General features: G+C 38.4%; 1 protein-coding gene across 2 annotated transcripts in view; it reads left to right on the top strand.

Moving 5' to 3' along the window:
* The window catches only part of SAMHD1 (SAM and HD domain containing deoxynucleoside triphosphate triphosphohydrolase 1), a 62862-nt gene that overhangs the window by 32655 nt on the left and 5888 nt on the right, over nt 1-24319 (top strand). For both annotated transcript variants that reach the window (XM_067708069.1, XM_067708070.1), the window contains exons 7-15: nt 1119-1277; nt 2610-2710; nt 2886-2994; nt 3712-3803; nt 5183-5298; nt 16813-16952; nt 17739-17834; nt 22871-22975; nt 23541-23678. In XM_067708069.1, the coding sequence (XP_067564170.1) occupies nt 1119-1277; nt 2610-2710; nt 2886-2994; nt 3712-3803; nt 5183-5298; nt 16813-16952; nt 17739-17834; nt 22871-22975; nt 23541-23678 (1056 nt within the window). The remainder of the gene's footprint in view (nt 1-1118; nt 1278-2609; nt 2711-2885; nt 2995-3711; nt 3804-5182; nt 5299-16812; nt 16953-17738; nt 17835-22870; nt 22976-23540; nt 23679-24319) is intronic.

Below are 24319 nucleotides of genomic sequence, written 5' to 3'. Positions count from 1 at the left end.
AAATTAAATTTATATTTTATTTATTTTGGGGTGTGTTGGGTCTTTGTTTCTGTGCGAGGGCTTTCTGTAGTTGCAGCGAGCGGGGGCTACTCTTCATCGCGGTGCGCGGGCCTCTCACTGTCGTGGCCTCTCTTGTTGCGGAGCACAGGCTCCAGACACGCAGGCTCAGTAGTTGTGGCTCACGGGCCTAGTTGCTCCACGGCATGTGGGATCTCCCCAGACCAGGGCTCGAACCTGTGTCCCCTGTATTGGCAGGCAGATTCTCAACCACTGCACCACCAGGGAAGCCCTGGAATTACCCCTTTTTATCAGTAGATGGAAATGCTAATAGAACTTGCATCTTCACAAATTCCAAAGCTGATGAAACAATACAACTAAATTTTATAGTGGTATTCATTAAAATGGTATTCTATTGGGAATTCCCTGGCGGTCCAGTGGTTAGGACTCAGCTCTTTCACTGCTGGGGCCTGGGTTCAATCCCTGGTCCGGGAACTAAGATTCTGCAAGTGGTACATCTCAGAAAAAAAAAAAAACCTATTCTATCTTTATGATCTGGTAATATTCAGTTGTAGTGTACAATACTTATGTATTATAAATGATTATATCTCATTAAACATTTATGTAATAATGATGAACCTAGTTTGTAAAGGTTTATAGACTGGTAAAATATAGAGGTTTTTTTTTTCCAGTCCCATCTGATATTTATTTATTTATTTGGCTGCATTGGGTCTTCGTTGCAGCATGTGGGATCTTTCCTTGCAGCACATGGGCTCTTCATTGCAGCTCGCGGGCTCTCCAGTTGTGGCACACAGGCTCTAGAGCTCGCGGGCTTAGTTGCCCCACAGCATGTGGGATCTTAGATCCCTGACCATGAATAGAACCTGCATCCCCTGCATTGGAAGGAGGATTCTTAACCACTGGACTACCAGGGGAGTCCCAATATAGACAAATTTGACAGATTTTTAAAAATATCTGTAAGATTATAGTTGAAAACTTGATAATTAACATGCATTAGAACCTTACCTCTGAATTACCTGGAGCCAAGAGTAATTTAAATAATGAGGGGTCTCTGATGGACTAGAGTCTACAACAGACCATACTGTGCTGACTTTTCCCAGCATGAACAGGGCTCGGTTATGATGTTTGAGCACCTAGTTAATTCTAACGGACTCAGAGATGTCATGGAACAGTATGGTCTCATCCCTGAAGAAGATATTTGGTTTATCAAGGAACAAATTACAGGACCACCTGAGTCACCCATCAAAGATTCTTCAAAGGTAAGTTTGTGTACAACTTAATTTGAACTGACTGGTTCCTTTCATCTAGTCTCTCTGCTTGATTCCTTCAGATCTATTTGAAGAGGTGACATTTGGCTATTTTAGAGAGACTAAATGATAAAATATGTGATACATTTCTACTGTTTAATGCAAAAAATAAAAGACTTATATAGTTCTTCCAGCTCTTAACTGAGTTCTTCAGAAGTTATCCCCCAAATTAAAATACATATATAAATATTTTTAATGAATATGTATGCAGTATTTTATATAGAAGCCTAAAGTAACTTAGTTTGGAAAATGTAGAAGTATGTCTTGTTTATTCATTAAAATTAACATATTTGAAATATTTAGATATGTGAAGACCTAGAAAAAAGTTGAATTAGTTTAGAGGGAAATATGTTTTGTTTCCTTTTTGATCTTTTTTATTTTACTTAGAAAAAAGAATTTCCCTTTGTGGTTTTTAAAGTTTTTTTCCTTAAAATATACAAAGCTACTTGTAAGGCATAAGATAAAGAGGTGGATTTTATAGCAAATATCCTGTTTCCAAAAAACAGAGCTCCTGGGAATTCCCTGACAGTCCACTGGTTAGGACTGTGATGCTTTCACTGCTGAGGGCCCGGGTTCTGTCCCTAGTTGGGGAACTAGGATCCCACGGGCCAAACTGCGCCGCCAAAAAAACCCAAACAAACAAAATACAGAGTTCCAAAAATTCTTTGAATGGTGCATATCATTTAGACTAGATGTGTGGCTACTTTGAAAGACAGTACAATTTTCATGCCTGAATTTAAGCATTAGAATATAAGGAACATTCTTACTAGTTCATAATTAGATCTTATATTTTTTTTTAATTTTTAAACAAGAAAGCTTGTTGGGGCTTCCCTGGTGGCGCAGTGGTTGAGAGTCCGCCTGCCGATGCAGGAGACACGGGTTCGTGCCCCAGTCCGGGAAGATTCGTGAGCCATGGCCGCTGAGCCTGCGCGTCCGGAGCCTGTGCTCCGCAACGGGAGAGGCCACAGCAGTGAGAGGCCCGCGTAAAAAAAAAAAAAAAAAAGAAAGAAAGCTTGTTGGTTATGGGAAGTGTAATAGAGTTAGGATCCTTCCGAAGGCACAAGGTTTAGTATTAACAGGGTATCACACTTTAGCATTTCTTTTCCCTTTTCTACTAATTTAGGAATTAAATGGAAGAAGGAATGAGTAGAACCTTCTCACTTACCTAACCTTCCCGTTCAAATATCTGTTTATAATTTTCAGATTAATACAGTTGCTTTGCTTTGCTTACAAATAGATTTGGCTCCTATCCTAAAACTTTCAGTGGGTTTTCTTGTCTTCCAGTGGCTATATAAAGGGCGTCCTAAAGAAAAAAGCTTCCTTTATGAGATAGTGGCCAATAAAAGAAATGGCATTGATGTGGACAAATGGGATTATTTTGCCAGGTATGCACTGAACACTTCAGAAAAGTTGTTTAAAATCCTTATATACTTTAAATATATACAATTTTTATTTAAATAAACAAACAAAATAAAATTCTTGTATAAATTTAGTGTTGATATTTAAGGTACCGTTTCCTTTGTTGAAATATTTAATTTCTCTGCTTTGGAATCTTTCTAGGGACTGCCATCATCTTGGAATCCAAAATAATTTTGATTACAAGCGCTTTATTAAGTTTGCCCGTGTCTGTGAGGTAGATGATAGGAAGCACATTTGTACTAGAGAAAAGGTAAGCTATGTCAGAGAACAACGAGGAAGGTATAGTTCCTAGTGTGAAATCTAGAAATAACCTTTAACTAATTTGGAAAAATCACTACCTGGTAAATTGTCAATCTCTTTACTTCATGCTTAGCATTTGAAAGTATCTTAAGGCTCTTTTCACTTTTACTGCATTGTTAAATAATAATAAAATTATGATAGACATTTATTGAATGTTGTGCTTTAGAGGGATTAACTCAATCCTCCTCCACCCTATGGAATAGATACTGTTATTATCCCATTTAACAGATGAGCAGATTGAAGCACAGAGAAGACATACAATTAATGGCAGAATTGGAATTTCAATCCAGGAAGTTTGGCTTGAGTATTATCCTTAATCACTATATTACGTGTTTCATGGTAGTTAAAATCCTAAAATCATTAGGTCCCATGCTAGGTTAGAATCATGTAACTAAAGAACATTACAGTATTATACTATAGAAGGTCTTTCTCTTGAGAATGAAGACTATAAGAATAATAATACCTAATTTCTAGAGGTATTGGGAAATTTAAAGACTATATTTAAGATGCCTAAAACAGAATGTGTCACTGAGTTAAAACACTCAGTAGGGCTTCCTTGGTGGCGCAGTGGTTGAGAGTCCGCCTGCCGATGCAGGGGACACGGGTTCGTGCCCCGGTCCGGGAAAATCCCTAATCTGATCCTACATTGTTCCACATTCTTCTGCAGGAGGTTGGAAACCTGTATGACATGTTCCACACACGCAACTCTTTGCATCGCAGAGCTTATCAACACAAAGTTGGCAACATCATTGATACAATGTAAGAAATTCGATTGTTATTTCCCTATAAAATTTTCCATGATGCTTTGCTAGAGTATCATACTTGGGTCAAGTTGAGATTTCTAGGTAAATTCAAGTGAATTTTAAGTGAACAAACCTAAAATGGTTCGCTTAAACAAATAAAAACTAGCAGAAAGTGAACTTCATTAGAGGTGAGGAGGAAAGTGGGTAAAGAGGATAGATTCAAGCAGAAGATGGGGTTTAGGCTAGGCAGGAAGGAGGCCACGCTGGGATGGCTTAGACCTCCGCACAGGTAGTCGCTTAGGTACCAGATATTAGTCATGGAGGTGAGAGGTGGGACGTGGATAATTGATGTTCTGAAATTAATGACAAAAATGAATTTTAAAGATTAAGATTAATGTCGCTCCTTACCCTGTCAATTATCAAAATTAGTAGCAAATAGTAAAACCTACAGGAATTTCACCTCTTCTCCCTGATCCAGTCAGAACCAAAGCAGAAAAGTACAGCCAGGTCTCTGTGTGACTCAAAGACCCCATGAGGAATTACCAAAAGTTGGGTGTGAGTCAAGTTAATTCCATGTCTCTAAAATAGTTTTAAATTGATTTATTTTAAGCCTTTCATGTTCATATTTAACATTTGTGTTGAGAAAATTTACCTTCTTTTCTACTCTTTTCCTCATCTCTTCTCATGAGCACACTGGTTAGAATTCTTTCTCCTATTTGTATGGTTGTCACTTTGGTAAGAAATTTTGTTGTTTTGTTTGTTTTTAATGTGGAGAATCAGAGAGATGTAGGTACAAAGCCTGGTACCACTTCTTCCTAACTTGATTAAATGAAAATTCCTTAATTTCTGCATCTGTAAAATTGAGGCTGATTACATCTATCTTATAGTTGGAAAGATTAAATAAGATGATGTATTTAAAGCTCTGTCATAATGCCTGGAACACAGTAAATGTAGTAGTTCACAAATCACCATGGATTTATTTAGCATGATTGAGAAGCAGTTGTCTTTTTTTTTTTTGCTTTTTTAAAAATTATAAGTTGCAGGTGTACAATATAGTGATTCACAACTTTTAAAGGTTGTATTCCATTTATAGCTATTATAAAATATTAGCTGTATTCCTCATTGTACAATATATCCTTGTAGCTTATTTTATACCTAATAGTTTATACCTCTTAATCCACTACCCCTATATTACCCCTCCCCACTTCCCTCTCCCCACTGGTAACCACTAGTTTGTTCTCTATATCTGTAAGTCTGAGAAGCAGTTGTCTTTAGAACATTGTGTCTCAAGATTTTATTTCCCTAAAGTAGAAAGATTTCCTTAACTTTCAGCAAGGCATAAAACAAATATTCAAAATTTCTCATAAGCATAAATGTTTATAAAATGATCTTTAGGATTACAGATGCCTTCCTCGAAGCAGACCCTTACATAGAGATAACAGGTTCTGAAGGAAAAAAGTATCACATTTCTACAGCAATTGATGACATGGAAGCCTTCACTAAGCTGACAGGTAAGAACTAGAAGGTAACATAGGTGGTCCATCTCAGATAAAGTATAAACTTACCCTGGATTGCAGATGAGTTATTTTCCAAACATTCCAATGTATTTAGCTTCTAAAGTGATTGTATACTATTGGATTTGAGTTTTATCTCTGCTTTGTACTAACAAGGTAACCTTAATAAAGTTATTTAACCTCTCTGAACCTTAGTTTCCTCATCTAAGATGGGAGTAATGACACCTAGCATATAGTTCTGTTGTGATGCTTCAATGAGGCATGTAGCACCAGGAATAGTACTTGGCACATAAGTACTCAAATTATTATTTAACTTATAATACAGCTGGACTAATACCATACTAGTATCAAAAAGCTGACTTGCCCTTTTAACATGATTTTTGTTGCAAAACACAGGATGTGAGAAACATTTCAGCAGAAACAAACTCTGCGGCTTAGGGTGTGAAGGAAGAGAGGTGAGGGGTTGCAGCTGATTCTTTAATGTGGGAAAGTGTAGACTGAGAAATAAAGATCAGTAAAGCAAAAGAGGTAAACCAAAAAGCGTGTACCAGTCAGAGTTCTTAGTTGCAAATCCTAAAACTGTCTCTGCTTAACTAAAAACAACATGACAGAATCAGTGGAAAGGCTGGAGGCTCTGAACCAAGCAAGAACAACAGAAACTGAGTGGCCTCAGACACAACCAAGATCAACTTCCTGCTCCATCTCTGCTAGATTTTATTTTATACACATATAATATAGAGAGTCCCCATTACACTTGTAAATTTTTAGTCATTTTCCAATCATAACTAAATCAAAGATTAGAAGTGAAATGGTGATTCCCTGTATCAAATGTCTGTGTACACTGACAACACTGTACATAAGTACTTACAGTTTATAATGTGACAAGTGAGTTTGCTTTTTGCTTGTTAATTAATCTGGGTTGGACTGATGACAAAGTTACTTATAGGGGATAATGTATCTAAATTGTTTCTGTGTTTTGTTTTAATAACAGCATAGCAGGTATACTAGTCTCCCATTGTTGTGTGGATAGGAATGGAAGAAGAGATTATAAGACAATGTGAGCAAGCTGTGGATATTTATTTATTTATTTATTTAAACATCTTTATTGGAGTATAATTGCTTTACAATGGTGTGTTAGTTTCTGCTGTATAACAAAGTGAATCAGTTATACATATACATATGTCCCCATATCTCTTCCCTCTTGCAACTCCCTCCCTCCCACCCTCCCTATCCCACCCCTCTAGGTGGTCACAAAGCACCGAGCTGATCTCCCTGTGCTATGCGGCTGCTTCCCACTAGCTAGCTATTTTACATGTGGTAGTGTATATATGTCCATGCCACTCTCTCACTTTGTCCCAGCTTTCCCTTCCCCCTCCCTGTGTCCTCAAGTCCATTCTCTATGTCTGCGTCTTTATTCCTGTCCTGCCCCTAGGTTCTTCAGAACCTTTTTTTTTTTTTAAGATTCCATATATATGTGTTAGCATATGGTATTTGTTTTTCTCTTTCTGACTTACTTCACTCTGTATGACAGATTCTAGGTCCATCCACCTCATTACAAATAACTCAATTTCGTTTCTTTTATGGCTGAGTAATATTCCATTGTATATATGAGCCATATCTTCTTTATCCATTCATCTGTCAATGGACACTTAGTTTGCTTCCATGTCCTGGCTATTGTAAATAGAACTGCAGTGAACATTGTGGTACATGACTTTTTTTTTTTTTTTTTTTTTTTTTTTGCGGTACGCGGGCCTCTCACTGTTGTGGCCTCTCCCGTTGTGGAGCACAGGCTCCAGACGCGCAGGCTCAGTGGCCATGGCGCACAGGCCCAGCCGCTCCGCGGCATGTGGGATCTTCCCGGACCAGGGCATGAACCCATGTCCCTTGCATCGGCAGGCGGACTCCCAACCACTGCGCCACCAGGGAAGCCAACATGACTCTTTTTGAATTATGGTTTTCTCAGGGTATATGCCCAGTAGTGGGATTGCTAGGTCATATGGTAGTTCTATTTTTAGTTTTTTATGAACCTGCATGCTGTTCTCCATAGTGGCTGTATCAATTTACGTTCCCACCAACAGTGCAAGAGGGTTCCCTTTTCTCCACACCCTCTCCAGCATTTATTGTTCGTAGATTTTTTGATGATGACCATTCTGACTGGTGTGAGGTGATACCTCATTGTAGTTTTGATTTACATGTCTCTAATGATTAGTGATGTTGAGCATCCTTTCATGTGTTTGTTGACAATCTGTATATCTTCTTTGGAGAAATGTCTATTTAGGTCTTCTGCCCAGTTTTGGATTGGGTTGTTTGTTTTTTTAACATTGAGCTGCATGAGCTGTTTATATATTTTGGAGATTAATCCTTTGTCCATTGATTTGTTTGCAAATATCTTCTCCCATTCTGAGGGTTGCCTTTTCGTCTTGTTTATAGTTTCCTTTGCTATGCAAAAGCTTTTAAGCTTCATTAGGTCCTGTTTGTTTATTTTTGTTTTTATTACCATTACTCTGGGAGGTGGGTCAGAAAGGATCTTGCTGTGATTTATATCATGGAGTGTTCTGCCTATGTTTTCCTCTAAGAGTTTTATAGTGTCTGGCCTTACATTTAGGTCTTTAATCCATTTTGAGTTTAGTTTTGTGTGTGGTGTCAGGGAGTGTTCTAATTTCATTCTTTTACATGTAGCTGTCCAGTTTTCTCAGCACCACTTATTGAAGAGGCTGTCTTTTCTCCATTATATGTTCTTGCCTCCTTTATCAAAGATAAGGTGACCATATGTGTGTGGGTTTATCTCTGGGCTTTCTATCCTGTTCCATTGATCTATATTTCTGATTTTGTGCCAGTACCATACTGTCTTGATTACTGTAGCTTTGTAGTATAGTCTGAAGTCAGGGAGCCTGATTCCTCCAGCTCCGTTTTTCTTTCTCAAGATTGCTCTGGCTATTCGTGGTCTTTTGTGTTTCCATATGAATTGTGAAATTTTTTGTTCTAGTTCTGTGAAAAATGCCATTGGTAGCTTGATAGGGATTGCATTGAATCTGTAGACTGCTTTGGGTAGTATAGTCATTTTCACAATATTGATTCTTCCAATCCAAGAACATGATATATCTCTCCATCAGTTGGTATCATCTTTAATTTCTTTCCTCAGTGTCTTATAGTTTGCTGCATACAGGTCTTTTGTCTCCTTAGGTAGGTTTATTCCTAGGTATTTTATTCTTTTTGTTGCAGTGGTAAATGGGAGTGTTTCCTTAATTTCTCTTTCAGATTTTTCATCATTAGTGTATAGGGATGCAAGAGAATTCTGTGCATTAATTTTGTATCCTGCTGCTTTACCAAATTCATTGATTAGCTCTAGTAGTTTTCTAGTAGCATCTTTAGGATTCTCTATGTATAGTATCATGTCATCTGCAAACAGTGACACTTTTAGTTCTTCTTTTCCAATTTGGATTCCTTTTATTTCTTTTTCTTCTCTGATTGCTGTGGCTAAAACTTCCAATACTATGTTGAATAATAGTGGTAAGAGTGGGCAACCTTGTCTTGCTCCTGGTCTTAGTGGAAATGGTTTCAGGTTTTCAGCATTGAGAACAATGTTGGCTGTGGGTTTGTCATACATGACCTTTATTATGTTGAGGTAAGTTCGCTTTATGGCTACTTTCTGGAGGGTTTTTATCATAAGTGTTGAATTTTGTCAAAAGCTTTTTCTGCATCTATTGAGATGATCATATGGTTTTTCTCCTTCAATTTGTTAATATGGTTTATCACATTGATTGATTTGCGTATATTGAAGAATCGTTGCATTCCTGGGATAAACCCCACTTGATCATGGTGTATGATCCTTTTAATGTGCTGTTGGATTCTGTTTGCTAGTATTTTGTTGAGGATTTTTGCATCTATGTTCATCAGTGATATTGGCCTATAGTTTTCTTTTTTTGTGACATCTTTGTCTGGTTTTGGTATCAGGGTGACAGTGGACTTGTAGAATGAGTTTGGGAGTGTTCCTCCCTCTGCTATATTTTGGAAGAGTTTGAGAAGGATAGGTGTTAGCTCTTCTCTAAATGTTTGATAGAATTTGCCTGTGAAGCCATCTGGTCCTGGGCTTTTGTTTGTTGGGAGATTTTTAATCACAGTTTCAATTTCAGTGTTTGTGATTGGTGTGCTTATATTTTCTGTTTCTTCCTGGTTCAGTCTCAGAAGGTTGTGCTTTTCTAAGAGTTTGTCCATTTCTTCCGGGTTGTCCGTTTTATTGGCATATAGTTGCTTGTAATAATCTCTCATGATCCTTTTTGTTTCTGCAGTGTCAGTTGTTACTTCTCCTTTTTCATTTCTAATTCTCTTGATTTGAGTCTTCTTCCTTTTTTTCTTGATAAGTCTGGCTAATGGCTATCAATTTTGTTTATCCTCTCAAAGAACCAGCTTTCACTTTTATTGATCTTTGCTATCATTTCCTTCATTTCTTTTTCATTTATTTCTGATCTGATCTTTATGATTTCTTTCCTTCTGCTAACTTTGGGGTTTTTTGTTTTTCTTTCTATATTTGCTTTAGGTATAAAATTAGGTTGTTTATTTGAGATGTTTCTTGTTTCTTGAGGTAGGATTGTATTGCTATAAACTTTCCTCTTAGAACTGCTTTTGCTGCATCTCATAGGTTTTGGGTCATCATGTTTTCATTGACATTTGTTTCTAGGTATTTTTTGATTACCTCTTTGATTTCTTCAGTGATCTCTTGGTTATTTAGCAGTATATTGTTTAGCCTCCATATGTTTGTATTTTTTACAGATTTTTTCCTGTAAGTGATATCTAGTCTCATGGCATTGTAGTCAGAAAAGATACTTGATACGATTTCAATTTTCTTAAATTTAGCAAGGCTTGATTTGTGACCCAAGATTTGATCTATCCTGGAGAATGTTCCATGAGCACTTGAGAGGAAAGTGTATTCTGTTGTTTTGGAATGGGATGTCCTATAAATATCAATTAAGTCCATCTTTTTTAATGTATCATTTAAATCTTGTGTTTCCTTATTTATTTTCATTTTGGATGATCTGTCCATTGGTTAAAGTGGGGTGTTAAAGTCCCCTACTATTATTGTGTTGCTGTCGATTTCCCCTTTTATGGCTGTTAGCAGTTGCCTTATGTATAGAGGTGCTCCTGTGTTGGGTGCATAAATATTTACAATTGTTATATCTTCTTCTTGGATTGATCCCTTGATCATTATGTAGTGTCCTTCCTTGTCTCTTGTAACATTCTATATTTTATCTGATATGAGAATTGCTACTCCAGCTTTCTTTAGATTTCCATTTGCGTGGAATATCTTTTGCCATCCCCTCACTTTCAGTCTGTATGTGTCCCTAGGTCTGAAGTGGGTCTCTTGTAGATAACATATATACGGGTCATGTTTTTGTATCCATTCAGCCAGTCTATGTCTTTTGGTTGGAGCATTTAATGCATTTACATTTAAGGTAGCTATTGATATGTATGTTCCTATGACCATTTTCTTAATTGTCTTGTGTTTGTTATTGTAGGTGTTTTCCTTCTCTTGTGTTTCCTGCCTAGGGAAGTTCCTTTAGCATTTGTTGTAAAGCTGGTTTGGTGGTGCTGAATTCTCTTAGCTTTTGCTTGTCTGTAAAGGTTTTAATTTCTCTGTCGAATCTGAATGAGAACCTTGCTGGGTACAGTAATCTTGGTTGTAGGTTTTTGCCTTTCATCACTTTAAATATGTCCTGCCTCCCTTCTGGCTTGCGGAGTTTCTGCTGAAAGATCAGCTGTTAACCTTATGGGGATTCCCTTGTATGTTATTTGTTGCTTTTCCCTTGCTGCTTTTAATATTTTTTCTTTGTATTTAATTTTTGATCATTTGATTAATATGTGTTTTGGCATGTTTCTCCTTGGATTTATCCTATATGGGACTCTCTGCACTTCCTGGACTTGATTGACTATTTGCTTACCCATATTAGGGAAGTTTTCAACTATAATCTCTTCAAATATTTTCTCAGTCCCTTTCTGTTTCTCTTCTTCTTCTGGGACCCCCTATAATTTGAACGTTGGTGCATTTAATGTTGTCCCAGAGGTCTCTGAGACTGTCCTTAATTCTTTTCATTCTTTTTTATTTATTGTGCTCTGTTGTAGTTATTTCCATTATTTTATCTTCCAGGTCACTTTTCCGTTCTTCTGCCTCAGTTATTCTGGTATTGATTCCTTCTAGAGAATTTTTAATTTCATTTATTGTGTTGTTCATCATTGTTTGTTTGCTCTTTAGTTCTTTTAGGTCCTTGTTAAACGTTTCTTGTATTTTCTCCATTCTATTTCCAAGATTTTAGATCACCTGTACTATCATTACTCTGAATTCTTTTTCAGGTAGACTGCCTATTTCCTCTTCATTTATTTGGTCTGGTGGGTTTTTACCTTGCTCCTTCATCTGCTGTGTGTTTCTCTGTCTTCTCATTTTGCTTAACTTACTGTGTTTGGGGTCTCCTTTTCACAGGCTGCAGGTTCGTAGTTTCTCTTGTTTTTGGTGTCTGCTCCCAGTGGGTAAGGTCGGTTCAGTGGGTTGTGTAGGCTTCGTGGTGGAGTGGACTGGTGCCGGTGTTCTGGTGGATGAGGCTGGATCTTGTCTTTCTGGTGGGCAGGACTGCATTTGATGGTGTGTTTTAGGGTGTCTGTGATCTTATTATGATTTTAGGCAGCCTCTCTGCTAATGGGTGGGATTGTGTTCCTGTCTTGCAGTTGTTTAGCATAGGGTGTCCATCGCTGTAGCTTGCTGGTCATTGGGTGGAGCTGGGTCTTAGCATTGAGATGGAGATCTCTGGGAGACATTTCGCCGTTTGATATTACATGGGGCCAGGAGGTCTCTGCTGGACCAATGTCCTGAACTTGGCTCTCCCACCTCAGAGGCTCAGGCCTGACACCCAGCCAGAGCACCAGAGCATGTCAGCCAAACAGCCAGGTATGTGGGGAGTTTCTTGCCTTTGGGGAAATCTGAGGTCTTCTGCCAGCGTTCAGTAGGTGTTCTGTAGGAGTTGTTCCACATGTAGATGTAGTTTTGATGTATAAGTGGGGAGGAAGGTGATCTCCACATCTTATTCCTCTGCCATCTTGAAGGCGCCTCCCTGGATATTTATTTTTAACTTTTGCTCATAATGAAGCAAGTGATGCTGTGTTTTAAAAAATCATCTTCAGTTTTCCTCAGAGACCAGTCCCAGCCATTCATCCTGTAACATTATATTACATTTAAATTATCTTTTGGTGAAAAGAAATGAATTCTGCATTTTATACACTTTGGGGTTAACTGACAAACCATTAAAATATCATACATTTTAATGAGGTCTTAAGTGCTCATGACAATACATAGCTCTTGCTCACCATGAAAGTTCTAGAACACCCAAACTGGTTTTTACCCCATTCGGTAAGATGAGTTCACTGATCACATACTTGGATGTTGTAACAATGTCAAAAATCCCAGACAAGAAATTAGGTTACATTTTTGTGCTTTATCTGCCAGAGTATGGGAGAACAAGCATATAGCCTTTCCAGCTTTCATCATTTCAGACAGGGATCATTGTAGTTTTCTTGCGTATTATTCTGAGCAGTCATATAATCCTTATTGTCCTTAACTACATGACCTTGAAGGAATAGGACCATGTGAGAGCCTTCCTTACTTTTGCTGCATTTCCAAAAGCAGCTCACCTTATCTTTACTTTAAAAATCTCCACTTCTTTTTTTAAATCAATTTGCTTTTATTTATCTATTTGATTGCACCAGCTCCTTAGTTGTGACAGGCAGGCTTCTTATTTGCGGCCTGCATGTGGGATCTTGTTCCCTGACGAGGGATCGAACCCGGGACCCCTCCACTGGGAGCTCAGAGTCTTATCCACTGTGCCACCAGGGCAGTCCCAAATCTTCACTTCTTATTTTTAAATTTTTTAGAATGTTTTTTCACATTTTGGGGGTAAGTGTTGAAAATATATAGCAATGTTGAAAGAATTTTACAGTTAAAACCTGTATACTCACCACCTAAATTCTAGCATTTACTGGACTTGCTTTATCACATATTTATTACCTACCATCCCTCTACCCATTTATTAATCTATCTAAGGTTTGATGCCTTTTAAAGTAAATTTCAGACGTCAGTATACTTTACCCTAACTCCTTCAGCATGCAGATTAACTAAAGTTCACTAATTGTTTATAGATTTTTTTCTTTTGATGTAAAAGTTACATGCAATTTGTATAAATGTAAAAATGGTAAGTGTAACATTTGCTAAACAAATGCAGGACACAGAACCTTATCTTCTCCTTAGAAAATTCCCTCATGCCCTGTCCCAGTCAATTCCTGTCCCTACCTCACCCCGAGAAGCAACCTATTTGCCTGTGCTAGACTTTTATATCAATGGAATCATACCATATGTATTCTTCTGTGTAAGGCTTCTTTCACTCAGCATTATGTATTTCAGATTTATCCAGATTGCATGTACCAGTAGTTCATTCCTTTTCATTGCTGAGTAGTAGTCTATCATATGAATATGCTGTTTCTTTATCTGTTCTCACTGCTTCCTAAATTCCTATTTCTAATGGATGTTTCAGCTTATCTGGATGTAGCTATGTTAAGCATTGCAAATGTTATGACCACTGTCTTAAGTAACCATTTTCTAAATGCTAATACATTTAGCAAATACCAATGCTAAACCTTGGTCTTTATCCCTCAATATTCCTAAGCAATAGGTGGACCGTACCCCTTCCCTCCCTTTCCCTGCAAGACCCTACCCCCAAATCCCTTAATTAAATTGAGGTCTTAGAATGTTAAATTCAAAAGAACCTTAGAGATCATCTGCTTAAAACCCCTCAAATGAGGAAGCAGGCCAAATGAGGGAAAGCAACTTATCCTAAAAAATGGCAAAGCTGAACTCAAACCAAGTCTTCTGATCCCAAGTTGAATGTTGTTTACACTATTTTAGTGATATTTTAGTCATTAAATTTAATAGACAAGCAGTTCACTTTTGTACATGACTCTTCTGAAAACATGTACGTAGAACAAATAGAACTCTCGTACATGGCTGGTGGGAATGCAGGTGGTACAGCCACTTGGGAAAAGTTGAGCATTTTCTTTTAAACATATATGTATCCTGTGATCCAGTAATCCTTCTTTTACCCATTTAGCCAACAGAAATGAAAATATAAGTCAACCCCAAAACCTGTACCTGGTAGAATAAGATGAAAGGCATAAGAAGAGTATCAGTTGAGTTCCATGGGGTTCAAAGAGGAATTACATCTCTGGTTTGGAAGAATTAGGGAAGGTTTCACAATCAGGTGCCTTTTGAGATGAACCTCAGGGATTAGACGGGCCTTCAGGAAGTGAGATTCTGTCATGGGGAAAAGCATTTCTTTAATTCACCTGGGAATAGGGTAGATAAAAGCATGGATAAGAAAAGCGTGGTCTTGTTTTTTGTTGTTGTTGCTGTTGTTTTTTATTGGGGTAGAGTTGTTTTACAATGTTGTTAGTTTCTACTGTACAACTAAGTGGAATTCCCTGTGCTGTACTGCAGGTTCTCATTAGTTATATATTTTATACGTATTAGTGTATATATGTCAATCCCAATCTCCCAGTTCATCCCACCCCTGGTCTTGTTTATGTTAAAATAAAATTGTTCTGTTTTTCATACTGTGCGTATAATGTGTAAAGGAATAATGAAAACTAAAGATGGAGAGAGGGGTTTGTAGACAGCATCACTGAGAGGGTGAGGAATGTGTTAACCGTGGATTGGTACTTATATTTGTGGGTGACGTGAATGACATAGACTACTAATATTTTATTTTGCCAAGAAAAGGCATTTTAATAAAACTCACTTTGCAAAATGCGGTGATTGATTCAATGAACGATTATCGATGAATGCTAAACCATTGGTTGACAACTTATTGGGATAGTCAGACTCTCTCAAAATATTACCCTGCAGATTGTTAATTACAAAGGGAAAGATACATTTATAACAGAGAAATTCGGGGCGGGGTGGTGGTTATTGCTTTAACCAACTGTTGGAACTTAACATAACCCATAAATATAACAAAGCTCATTATGTGACTTGTGATGTGATGCACTGAGCCAAGCTCTTATATAGTGTTCTTAGATGTTGTAACACTTATACAGTGTTCTCGACAACAGTGTTCTCCTTGAATCTAATGGTGAAGAAGCAGTCGAACAAGTTCAAAGTCCGGGACATTTTACATAATGACTGCCTGAACTTTTCTAAAATGTCAACATCGTGAAAGAAGTCAGGGAAATTATCCTAGTTCTAGATGGGAGGAGACTATAAAACACGATAACTAATGTCATCCATAATACTTGATTGGTTTCTCTAAACAGCAACAAAAATTCATAAATTGCATTATTGGAACAATTAAGCAAATTCAGATATAGATTGTATGTCAGATATTTTTATATCAGTATTAAATTTCTTGGCATGATTGTGGTTATGTTGGGGGACGTTCTTGTTCTTGGAAGGTACATGCTGAAGTATTTAGGAGTGAAAGGTATTGATGTCTGTAATTTTCAAATGTTTCCTCAAAAATTTATGTGCATACACACGGAGAGAGTGTTTGCATATGTGGGAAAATGTTAACAGTGGATAAATTTCAGTGAAAGGTATTTTATTTTGAAATTTCCAAAATAAAAAGTTGGAAGAAAAAGAAAGAAGGAAAATAAACTACCTTCTATCATCATGGAATGAAACTTTTAAAAACTTTTTTTATTTCTTTTTTGTGGCCATACTGCGAGGCTTGAGGGATCTTAGTTCCCCGACCAGGGGTCAAACCTAGGCCCTGGCTGCGAAAGCACAGAGTCCTAACCACAGGACTGCCAGGGAATTCCCTTAAAAACTTATTATTAAGGAAATTTACATCACTTAGCCTCATCACTTAGCTGCAGCAATTATCAACGCATGACAATTTTGCTTCATCCCTTCACCCCATCAGACCCTGGGCCATTTTGAAGCAGATCTCAGACATAATTTTGTAATCCTTAAGTATCATTCTCTTTAAAAAAACATAATATAGGGACTTCCCTGGTGGTTCAGTGGTTAAGACTCTGAGCTCCCAATGCCGGGGGCCTGGGTTCCATCCCTGGTCAGGGAACTAGATCCTGCATGCTGCAACTAAGACCTGACGCAGCCAAATAAATAAAAATAAATAAATAAATAATTTTTAAAAACCAACATAACAATAAATTAATACACCCCTTTGTACCTAAAACCCAGTCTCAAGTCATCAACTCCAGTGCAGTCTTGTCTCATCTCTCCCCTTTCCCGCTATTAGATTACCTTGAAGCAAATATGAGACATTGACTGCAACACTTTTACAAAGATTTTTTCACTCCAGGCTTTAAAATTTTTTTTCACATTGTTATAATCATAGTGTACCTACGTTTGTAAACTGAAATCATTTCAGACGATGTATGAGTCATACAGCAATGTATGAGTCTTTTAAAATTTTGTTTTTTCATTTTAATGTAACTGAAATTTCATCAAATTGGCAGATAACATTTTTCTGGAGATTTTATACTCTGCTGATCCCAAATTGGATGCTGCACGAGCGATTTTAAAGAAAATTGAATGCCGTAATCTATACAAGTTTGTGGGTGAGACTCAGCCTATAGGACAAATAAAGATTAAAAGGGTAAGTTGAAAGGTCCTCTGACCCCCAGGAGGAAACCATTAGCCCATCACAATACCACGACTGTATTCTAAGCCCTTTACACGTTCTCACTTAATCTTCACATCAGTCTTCTGAGCCCTGCCCTGCAGATGAAGAAACCGAGGCTTGGGAGAGATTAAATAATTTGCCTTTGGAAGCACAGTTAGTGAGCCAGGATTCAAAGCCAGGTCTCATTTACTCCGAAACCTTTACTCTCTCATGTCAGAAGTGAGAGGGGAGCCTCAAATTTTGTCTAGACCCAAAGGCAAGAAAATGAATGTGAGTAAAAGGGGCCTCAAAATGAGGTATCTGCATGAGCTTCTTTGACACTCTAAGGACCTGCTTTAACTACTTCCTTCTTTGGCAGACTATCAGGTTCTCGCAGATGGTGCTTGCTTGCCTTCTTTAGTTCAGTTATCAGTTATCTCTCCTGCTTGTTGAAGGGTTTTCTCTTTGCCAGAAAGCGCATAACAAAAGCCACACTGATAACCACACCACGCCTCATGATACTTCCTTGGGTCACACTTTACTTCTTGTTTTACTAACACGTTAATGCCACATTTTTTTCAATGTGAAATGCTGTTATGAAAATCGCACTATTGTGATTTGATTAAAAGATGGCATAGGCAGAAACCATATATTTGTTAGGGAAATCTCTACCCACTTTTTTTGGTAAAGTGCTGTTTTTAGAGAGGGAACCTCTTTGTGACACAAACACTGTAGAATGAAGAACTGGAGTTCTAACATGAGGAGCCTCGTCTTTTCTAGGAAAACTACGAAAGCCTTCCGAAAGGGGTCGCCAGTGCTAAACCCAGTGACATGGTGCTAGAACCTGAACTGAAGGCTGAAGATTTCATAGTGGATGTAAGTAGTCAGTCCAATAACATACTAAGCAAAGAATTTATTTAAAATAAAGCACCGCTACCCCCCCTCATTATAACAGTAGTACATGTTCATTATAGAAAATTTGGAAAATACAGAAAGATGGAAGAAAGAGAATCACCTGTGATATCACAGAAAAAAACTAACATTAAGCAGTTTTAAAACCTTCTTTGACATTTTTATGTCAATATTGTAAATATTTTTATGTAATTGTGGTCATGTCATTAATAGAATGTTGTATATAGTGATTTTTGAATGTTTTCTTGATCAAAAAAATAATACATACCAATAATATTTTAATTGCACACACACACAAAAGAAAAAGTTAAGACTTTTTGACTCCTATTTTCATAGAGGATGTAGTGTCTTCTTGTATCCTAATGAGGATGCCAAACGGCTTTCTCACATTTTCTTGTTTCCTCTAAGAAATTCTTTTCAGGGTTCTACTCCTCTGAAATCTCAGGACAGTGTTCTCTGTGTATTTTTTCCATAAGCCTCTCATTTGTTATTCTCTTGCTGATGCATCTTTGAGCAAAAGGCAATCTCTCCATAACCATTCTTTGCCGAGGGACACAGTGAGTGAACTGCCCTTGGACCCTCTCTCTATTCACTTGACTGCGTGATGAAGTGCCTCAGATCTGCAGATCAGGCTGCAGTTTCCTGTTTCATTAGATGAGGTTCCACCAGAATAAAGGGATCTCACATCCTGACTTCCTGAGGCTCTGAAAGGCTTCACTCTCCAGAATGTTATCCCTGGGCTCCCACGTGTCTGCCCTTTGCCCTCAGTGCAGGCATTACTCCTAGTCGGTCCCCCACCTCCCCATCTCCCAATAGATAGAGGATCAGAGGTACTTCAGGTGGCTGCCATGCATAGGAGAAGATGACATACACATGGCCAATAGACATGAAAGAAGTTTAACTTTCTTGTTAACCTATAGGCAAATTGATGCAACGAGTTTTTTGATTATCAGACGTATAAGATAAAAAAATTTTTATAAGATTTTGTGATAATAAAGGTATGTGAAAATGGGAGTGTAAATTGATACAAGAGACCAAACTAGGGTCAATTTTAACTGAACCAGCAGTTTCATTCTGGGGATTTGTCCAAAGGAGGTGATCAGTTTTTCAAAAAAAAGCACAAATATATTTATTGTGGCTTTATTATAGTGTGAAATTAGGGGAAAAATGTGTATGTCTTTTTTTTTTTTTTTGGCCATGCCACATGGCATGTGGGATCTTAGTTCCCCAACCAGGGATCGAACTCGTGCCCCTTGCATTGAGAGCGTGGAGTCTTAAGCACTGGACCACCAGGGAAGTCCCTATATATGTCTCTTAATAGGAAATTCAGTGGAATAATGCAAACATTAAAAGTTGTTTTTAACATCAAAAGATGTTTATAATAAGTGAAAAAAAGTACGTACAGAATGATTTTGTTTCTTTAAATGTATATACATTACATTTAAATATGTGTGTGCAGTGAACATATTGAAAAAATTTTGGATATATTAATAGTAAAATGTTAACACTGTTTCTACCCGAGTGGTGGAATTGCAGGTGATTTTTTTTTTTTTACAGTGAGTATGGTACAAGAGTTTCATAATCTGAAACTCTTTCCATTTTAAGATGGGTAAAGCCTATCTGTATTCTGAGAAAGCAATAAAATTGCTAATTAAATGTCTTATCATGAATTAGCATCTAGTTATAGCTTGACAGTGTAATATATTTACGTGGTGCATCTTATCATACATGGCCCCTTTGGGGACTGTATGTAGTAACTTTTATGATTATGTAATGGGCTATAAAACATAATGTACTATTTAGAATTAAAGATTCATTGTTGTTGGTCTGTAGCTACTTTTTTACTCTTGAGTCCTTGGTTAAGCACGGGATCTCTGTATAACATTGCCCTTCTGGAAAATAATGGTCTTATCAAATCTGCTTTAAGGAGGAATTTACAGTTATGCATTATGAAGAAAATAGGGCTTGCCTTTTATTACTATTCTAAAGCCAAGGAAGTAAATACCGAAGAGGTAGTGGCACTTAGATTGTTGAAAATTTGACTAGTGTTCATGCCTTAGCACGATGGGTAAAATGTCAGTGCTGCAGCAGGTCCCGCCCTTATGAAACAACACCCAGGAGAGAGACCTGTGACAGCACCAGCCCTGGGACCGTGGGGAGGACTGAGCAATTTTCCCTCACAGATAAAGGAATGCAGCTATCAAAGCCAGTAGACCATGCAGAGTGGGAGGGCTGGCCGTGTACTGCAGACCCCTGGTCTCACTTCTGGACCATGGCTGAATCTCAGATGTCCACCCTTGTCTCACAGGCCACTGGCAGCATAGCCAGCAAAGCACATATACCGGTTTTCTTCAGTCACCACTCACAGGATAAGCCCCTCTTATCATCTGTTCTTTTCTGTACCGTCATCACCACATTACTCTATTTCTTCCCCTTACTTCACTTCCAATCTCTTCCCTGTCCCAAACCTGTCCCTGGAGCCCTTTGGAATTTCCACTCCGTAATTAACTAACTCCCCTCTATCTTTAGCCTCTTCTCTGACTATCTTTTTGCCTTTGTTGCAGCCTGGCTGTCCCCTGAGAGCCTGATTCCCCTGCAGCTCTTTCAGGAAAAGCACATTCCTCAGGGTCAGGAGACCTTCCTGTTCATCAGTCCTCTTGTTCCCTAGTACCACTTCAAGACCCCATGCAAGATCCCTGTTCCCCTGAGACTGACATCCTTAAACCATCTCCTGTCCTCTTGGTTGCAGGTTTTGGCATGGTGCAGAGCCTTCCACTCTACTCCGGTTCCTGCCATCATCCTTAGTGGCTTCATAGTCCACATGGCGCCAACTGTGATCTCCTTATCCTCATCTTCAGTGACCTTATCCCCTCCACCTCTGAACCTTATCAACATTTGAAAATGCCCTCCCTCTAAAAATCACTAACTGAAGCATCCCATCTCTGTCCATAAACCCCTTTCTTCCTTACTTACTTGTTCCTAGCTCATCAGGACCTCCAGTTTACTGTCTCCTGACTTTCTTCCAGCTGGTTAGTGATCTTCTATCTTTATTTCTCTCCCAATCTAACTTAGATCGTGTTTCCATTAATTCAGTCATTTTCTGCAATTACCCTCAACTCCCTCGCAAAACGCTGAATGACAGTTCATGGTCACCAACCCTAGGTGGGCCCTCTGGACTTTCTGGCAAGCTTAGTGCAATTCTCCTAGTCTCCATAGTGACTATTTCAAACCATCTTCACTCCTCCCAAATCTCCAGCCCTGCTTCCCAACCCCAACTGTATTCACTCTCAGTGACTAACTCCACTTTAGCTCTTATTTCAGAGATAAAATATAGGTTATTAGATAGGAGCTCTCTCCACCTACACCGTCTGCCTCCACGTGCAGCTGTGTTCAGACTTCGCTCTGGTACAGTGGGGAAGTGTCTCTCTTCCTATCAAAAGGCTAAGGGTAACCCTTCTAATTGTGTTCCAGGCCAGGGCTGTCCAATAGAACTTCCTGTGGTGATGGAAATGGTCTGTATCTGTGCTGTCCATTTCAGTAGTGACTAGCCACACATGTCTATTGAGCACTGAAATGTGGCTGCTGCAGCTGAAGAACTAATTTTAATCTTATATTTAATGTTAATGACTTGACATTGTAAAAATCCACACATGGACAGTGGTTACCCCATTGGGCAGTGCAGCCAGAGAGCAATTTGTCTCAGAACGTCTGCAGAACCACACAGTATGCGTTCTCTCCTCTCTCTCTTTGACTTTCCCATCAGCAGTTAAACAGACTTTCATCTTAAGAAAATAACAAACCCTGCACTCCTCTTTACCCATCTTCTCTTCTTCAGGGTTAAACTCATTGAAAAGTTTTGTCCCCTTACCTTTCCTGGGTACCACAGTCCGCTTCATATTCTCCCCTCTTGCCTCTCGTAACAGCCAAACTTCCAAAAGTTGTCTTCTCTCTCATTTCTCGTCTACTTCTTTTTTGTTTTGCCTTGTTTTTTGTTTGTTTGTTTTGGCCACGCCACATGGCTTTCGGGATCTTCGTTCCTGGAACAGGGGTCGAACCCGTGCCCCCTGCACAGAGTCTTAACCACCGGCCCGCCAGGGAAGTCCCTTCTCATCTACTTCTGAACCTTTTCTCTGTCACCATCACTATACAGCTATATTTCATTTTATTGCAAGTCATTTTATTGCACTTTGCATGTATTGGAATATCTCTGACGTCTGCCTGTATTAAAACTACTGTCACTAAGATCAGCAATGACTTCAGTGCTACTAAAACCAGCAGACAAGTTTCAGTCCTCTCTGCTTCAGAGCTGTTTCTTCTGCCTGGAATTCTTTTCTTTCCTACCTAGGCCTTGTTAATTCCTGCTCACTTATTAGTAATGTCACTTTCCCAGGAAAACATTTCCAGTCATTGCCTAGGAGCCCCAGACTACTAGGTTCCCAGGTTACAAAGTTTCACAGTACCATTTGCTTTTCCTTGGTAGCTCTTATAACAAATGGTGCTAGATAATTACTTTTTTTTGGCCAGGCTGTACAGCTTGCAGGATCTTAGTTCCCTGACCAGGGATAGAATCCGGGCCCGGCAGTGAGAGCACCAAGTCCTAACCACTGGACCACCAGGGAATTCCCGATAGTTACTTTTTAAATTATTTGTTCTACCTCAGTCTAGGCCATGTGGTCTACGGGGGCTGGGATTTTATCAAGGGTCCTTGTATCTCTACACAACAGTGCCTGCCACGTGTCTATCACATAGTAGGTATTGACGTTATACCCTACTTATGTTGAAAGCACAAATACCCCTCCCACCCCACCCAGATTTCAAAGACCAATTCCCTATGGGTCATGCACCAGAGCTACCTTTATTCCGCTATGAGCCACCCTACCAGGGCTCCTACTTCTCAACCTCCAGAGAGCTCTGCTTCGTTTCCTGTGATGCCCCACAACCCTGAATTGAACTCTCATTGCTATTATGTACACGATCACTTACTTATTGCTTGTATTAAGGTTATCAACATGGATTATGGAATGGAAGACAAGAATCCTATTGATCATGTTCGCTTCTATTGTAAGAGTGAGCCCAGCCAGGCAATCATGATTACTAAAAATCAGGTAACTACTTAGGTAAAACAAATATACGACAGTGGCATTTGGAACTTTACAGTAAATTGCATTTTACTTTCAGGTTGAGTCCTAAAGTCAATGTGTACTGTTTAAAAAAAAAGAAGCAGAAGCATATCTTTAAAATTAAAGTATACCTGATTTTGTGTAGCCTAGACCATCTTAAGAGCCAGTTTATCCTGTTTGCAAAACACAGAAGAAAGCTCTGTTTTTTGGTTTAGAGGCTAGCTTATAAGTCTGGTGGGAAGGGAGTGTCATATGGTTGAAGTCATCTAAGTGAAATGTGCGTATTTGCAGATCTTCTGTGTGAGAGTCAGTCGTCTTCATGTAATTATATCATACAAACCTTTCATCTTCTATTAATGGACATAAAATTGCGGGACATTTTGCAATATGACAGCTGCCTTGAATTCTTTTCTCTGGATTATCACTGGGATAAAATAGCAAAACAACATGGTGCTTTTAATATAACATCAAGCATGGAGCTTAGGAACAGCTGATCTCTCTTCAGTGTGTGAATTCAAGGTGACAGTGAAATTTTTCCTTCTTTAAAAAGGTTTCACAGTTTTTGCCAGAGGTATTTGCTGAGCAGCTGATTCGAGTTTATTGTAAGAAGACGGATAAAAGGAGTCTCTACGCTGCACAACAGCATTTCGTTCAGTGGTGTTTAATCAATGACTTCACCAAGCCACAGGTGGGTGACATTATTCACATATGTTGCACATATTTTTAAGTAAAAAACGCAAGCAATCCTTACATCCCTCTGAAAAGTTCTCATTTAAATATAGTCATTTGATGAACTTATTTACAAAACAGAAACAGACTCACAGACTTAGAGAACGAACTTATGGTTACTGGGGGGAACAGTAGTGGGGAGGAATAGTTGGGGAGTTTGGGATTGACGTGTACACACTGCTGTATTTAAAATGGATAACCAACAAGGACCTTGTATGGCACAGGGAGCTCTGCTCAATATTAGGTAATAACTTAAATGGGAAAAGAATTTGAAAAAGAATAGATACATGTGTATATATAACTGAATCACTTTGCTGTACACCTGAAACTAACACAACATTGTTAATCAATTATACTCCAATATGAAATTAAAAGTTTAAAGTAAATAAATAAAAAAAAGTCATTTGGTTTTGGTTTGGGAGAAAAAGGTTTTTCCACATTAAGCTTTCCTTTTAAAATGCCTGAACCTGTGTCCACCAGCAGTTTCTTCCTACAGCAATTGTGAGTGGGTGCTCTGTTTATCACTATTGTCCTAATAATAAAAGTTTAAGATGGTGAACATGTGAATAGTACTTGACAGTGTTCTCACCAGTTGTCTCA

Source organism: Pseudorca crassidens, chromosome 15 (assembly GCF_039906515.1).
Source record: "Pseudorca crassidens isolate mPseCra1 chromosome 15, mPseCra1.hap1, whole genome shotgun sequence".
NCBI classification, from domain to species: domain Eukaryota; kingdom Metazoa; phylum Chordata; class Mammalia; order Artiodactyla; family Delphinidae; genus Pseudorca; species Pseudorca crassidens.
This window is presented reverse-complemented; position numbering and strand designations above follow the sequence as displayed.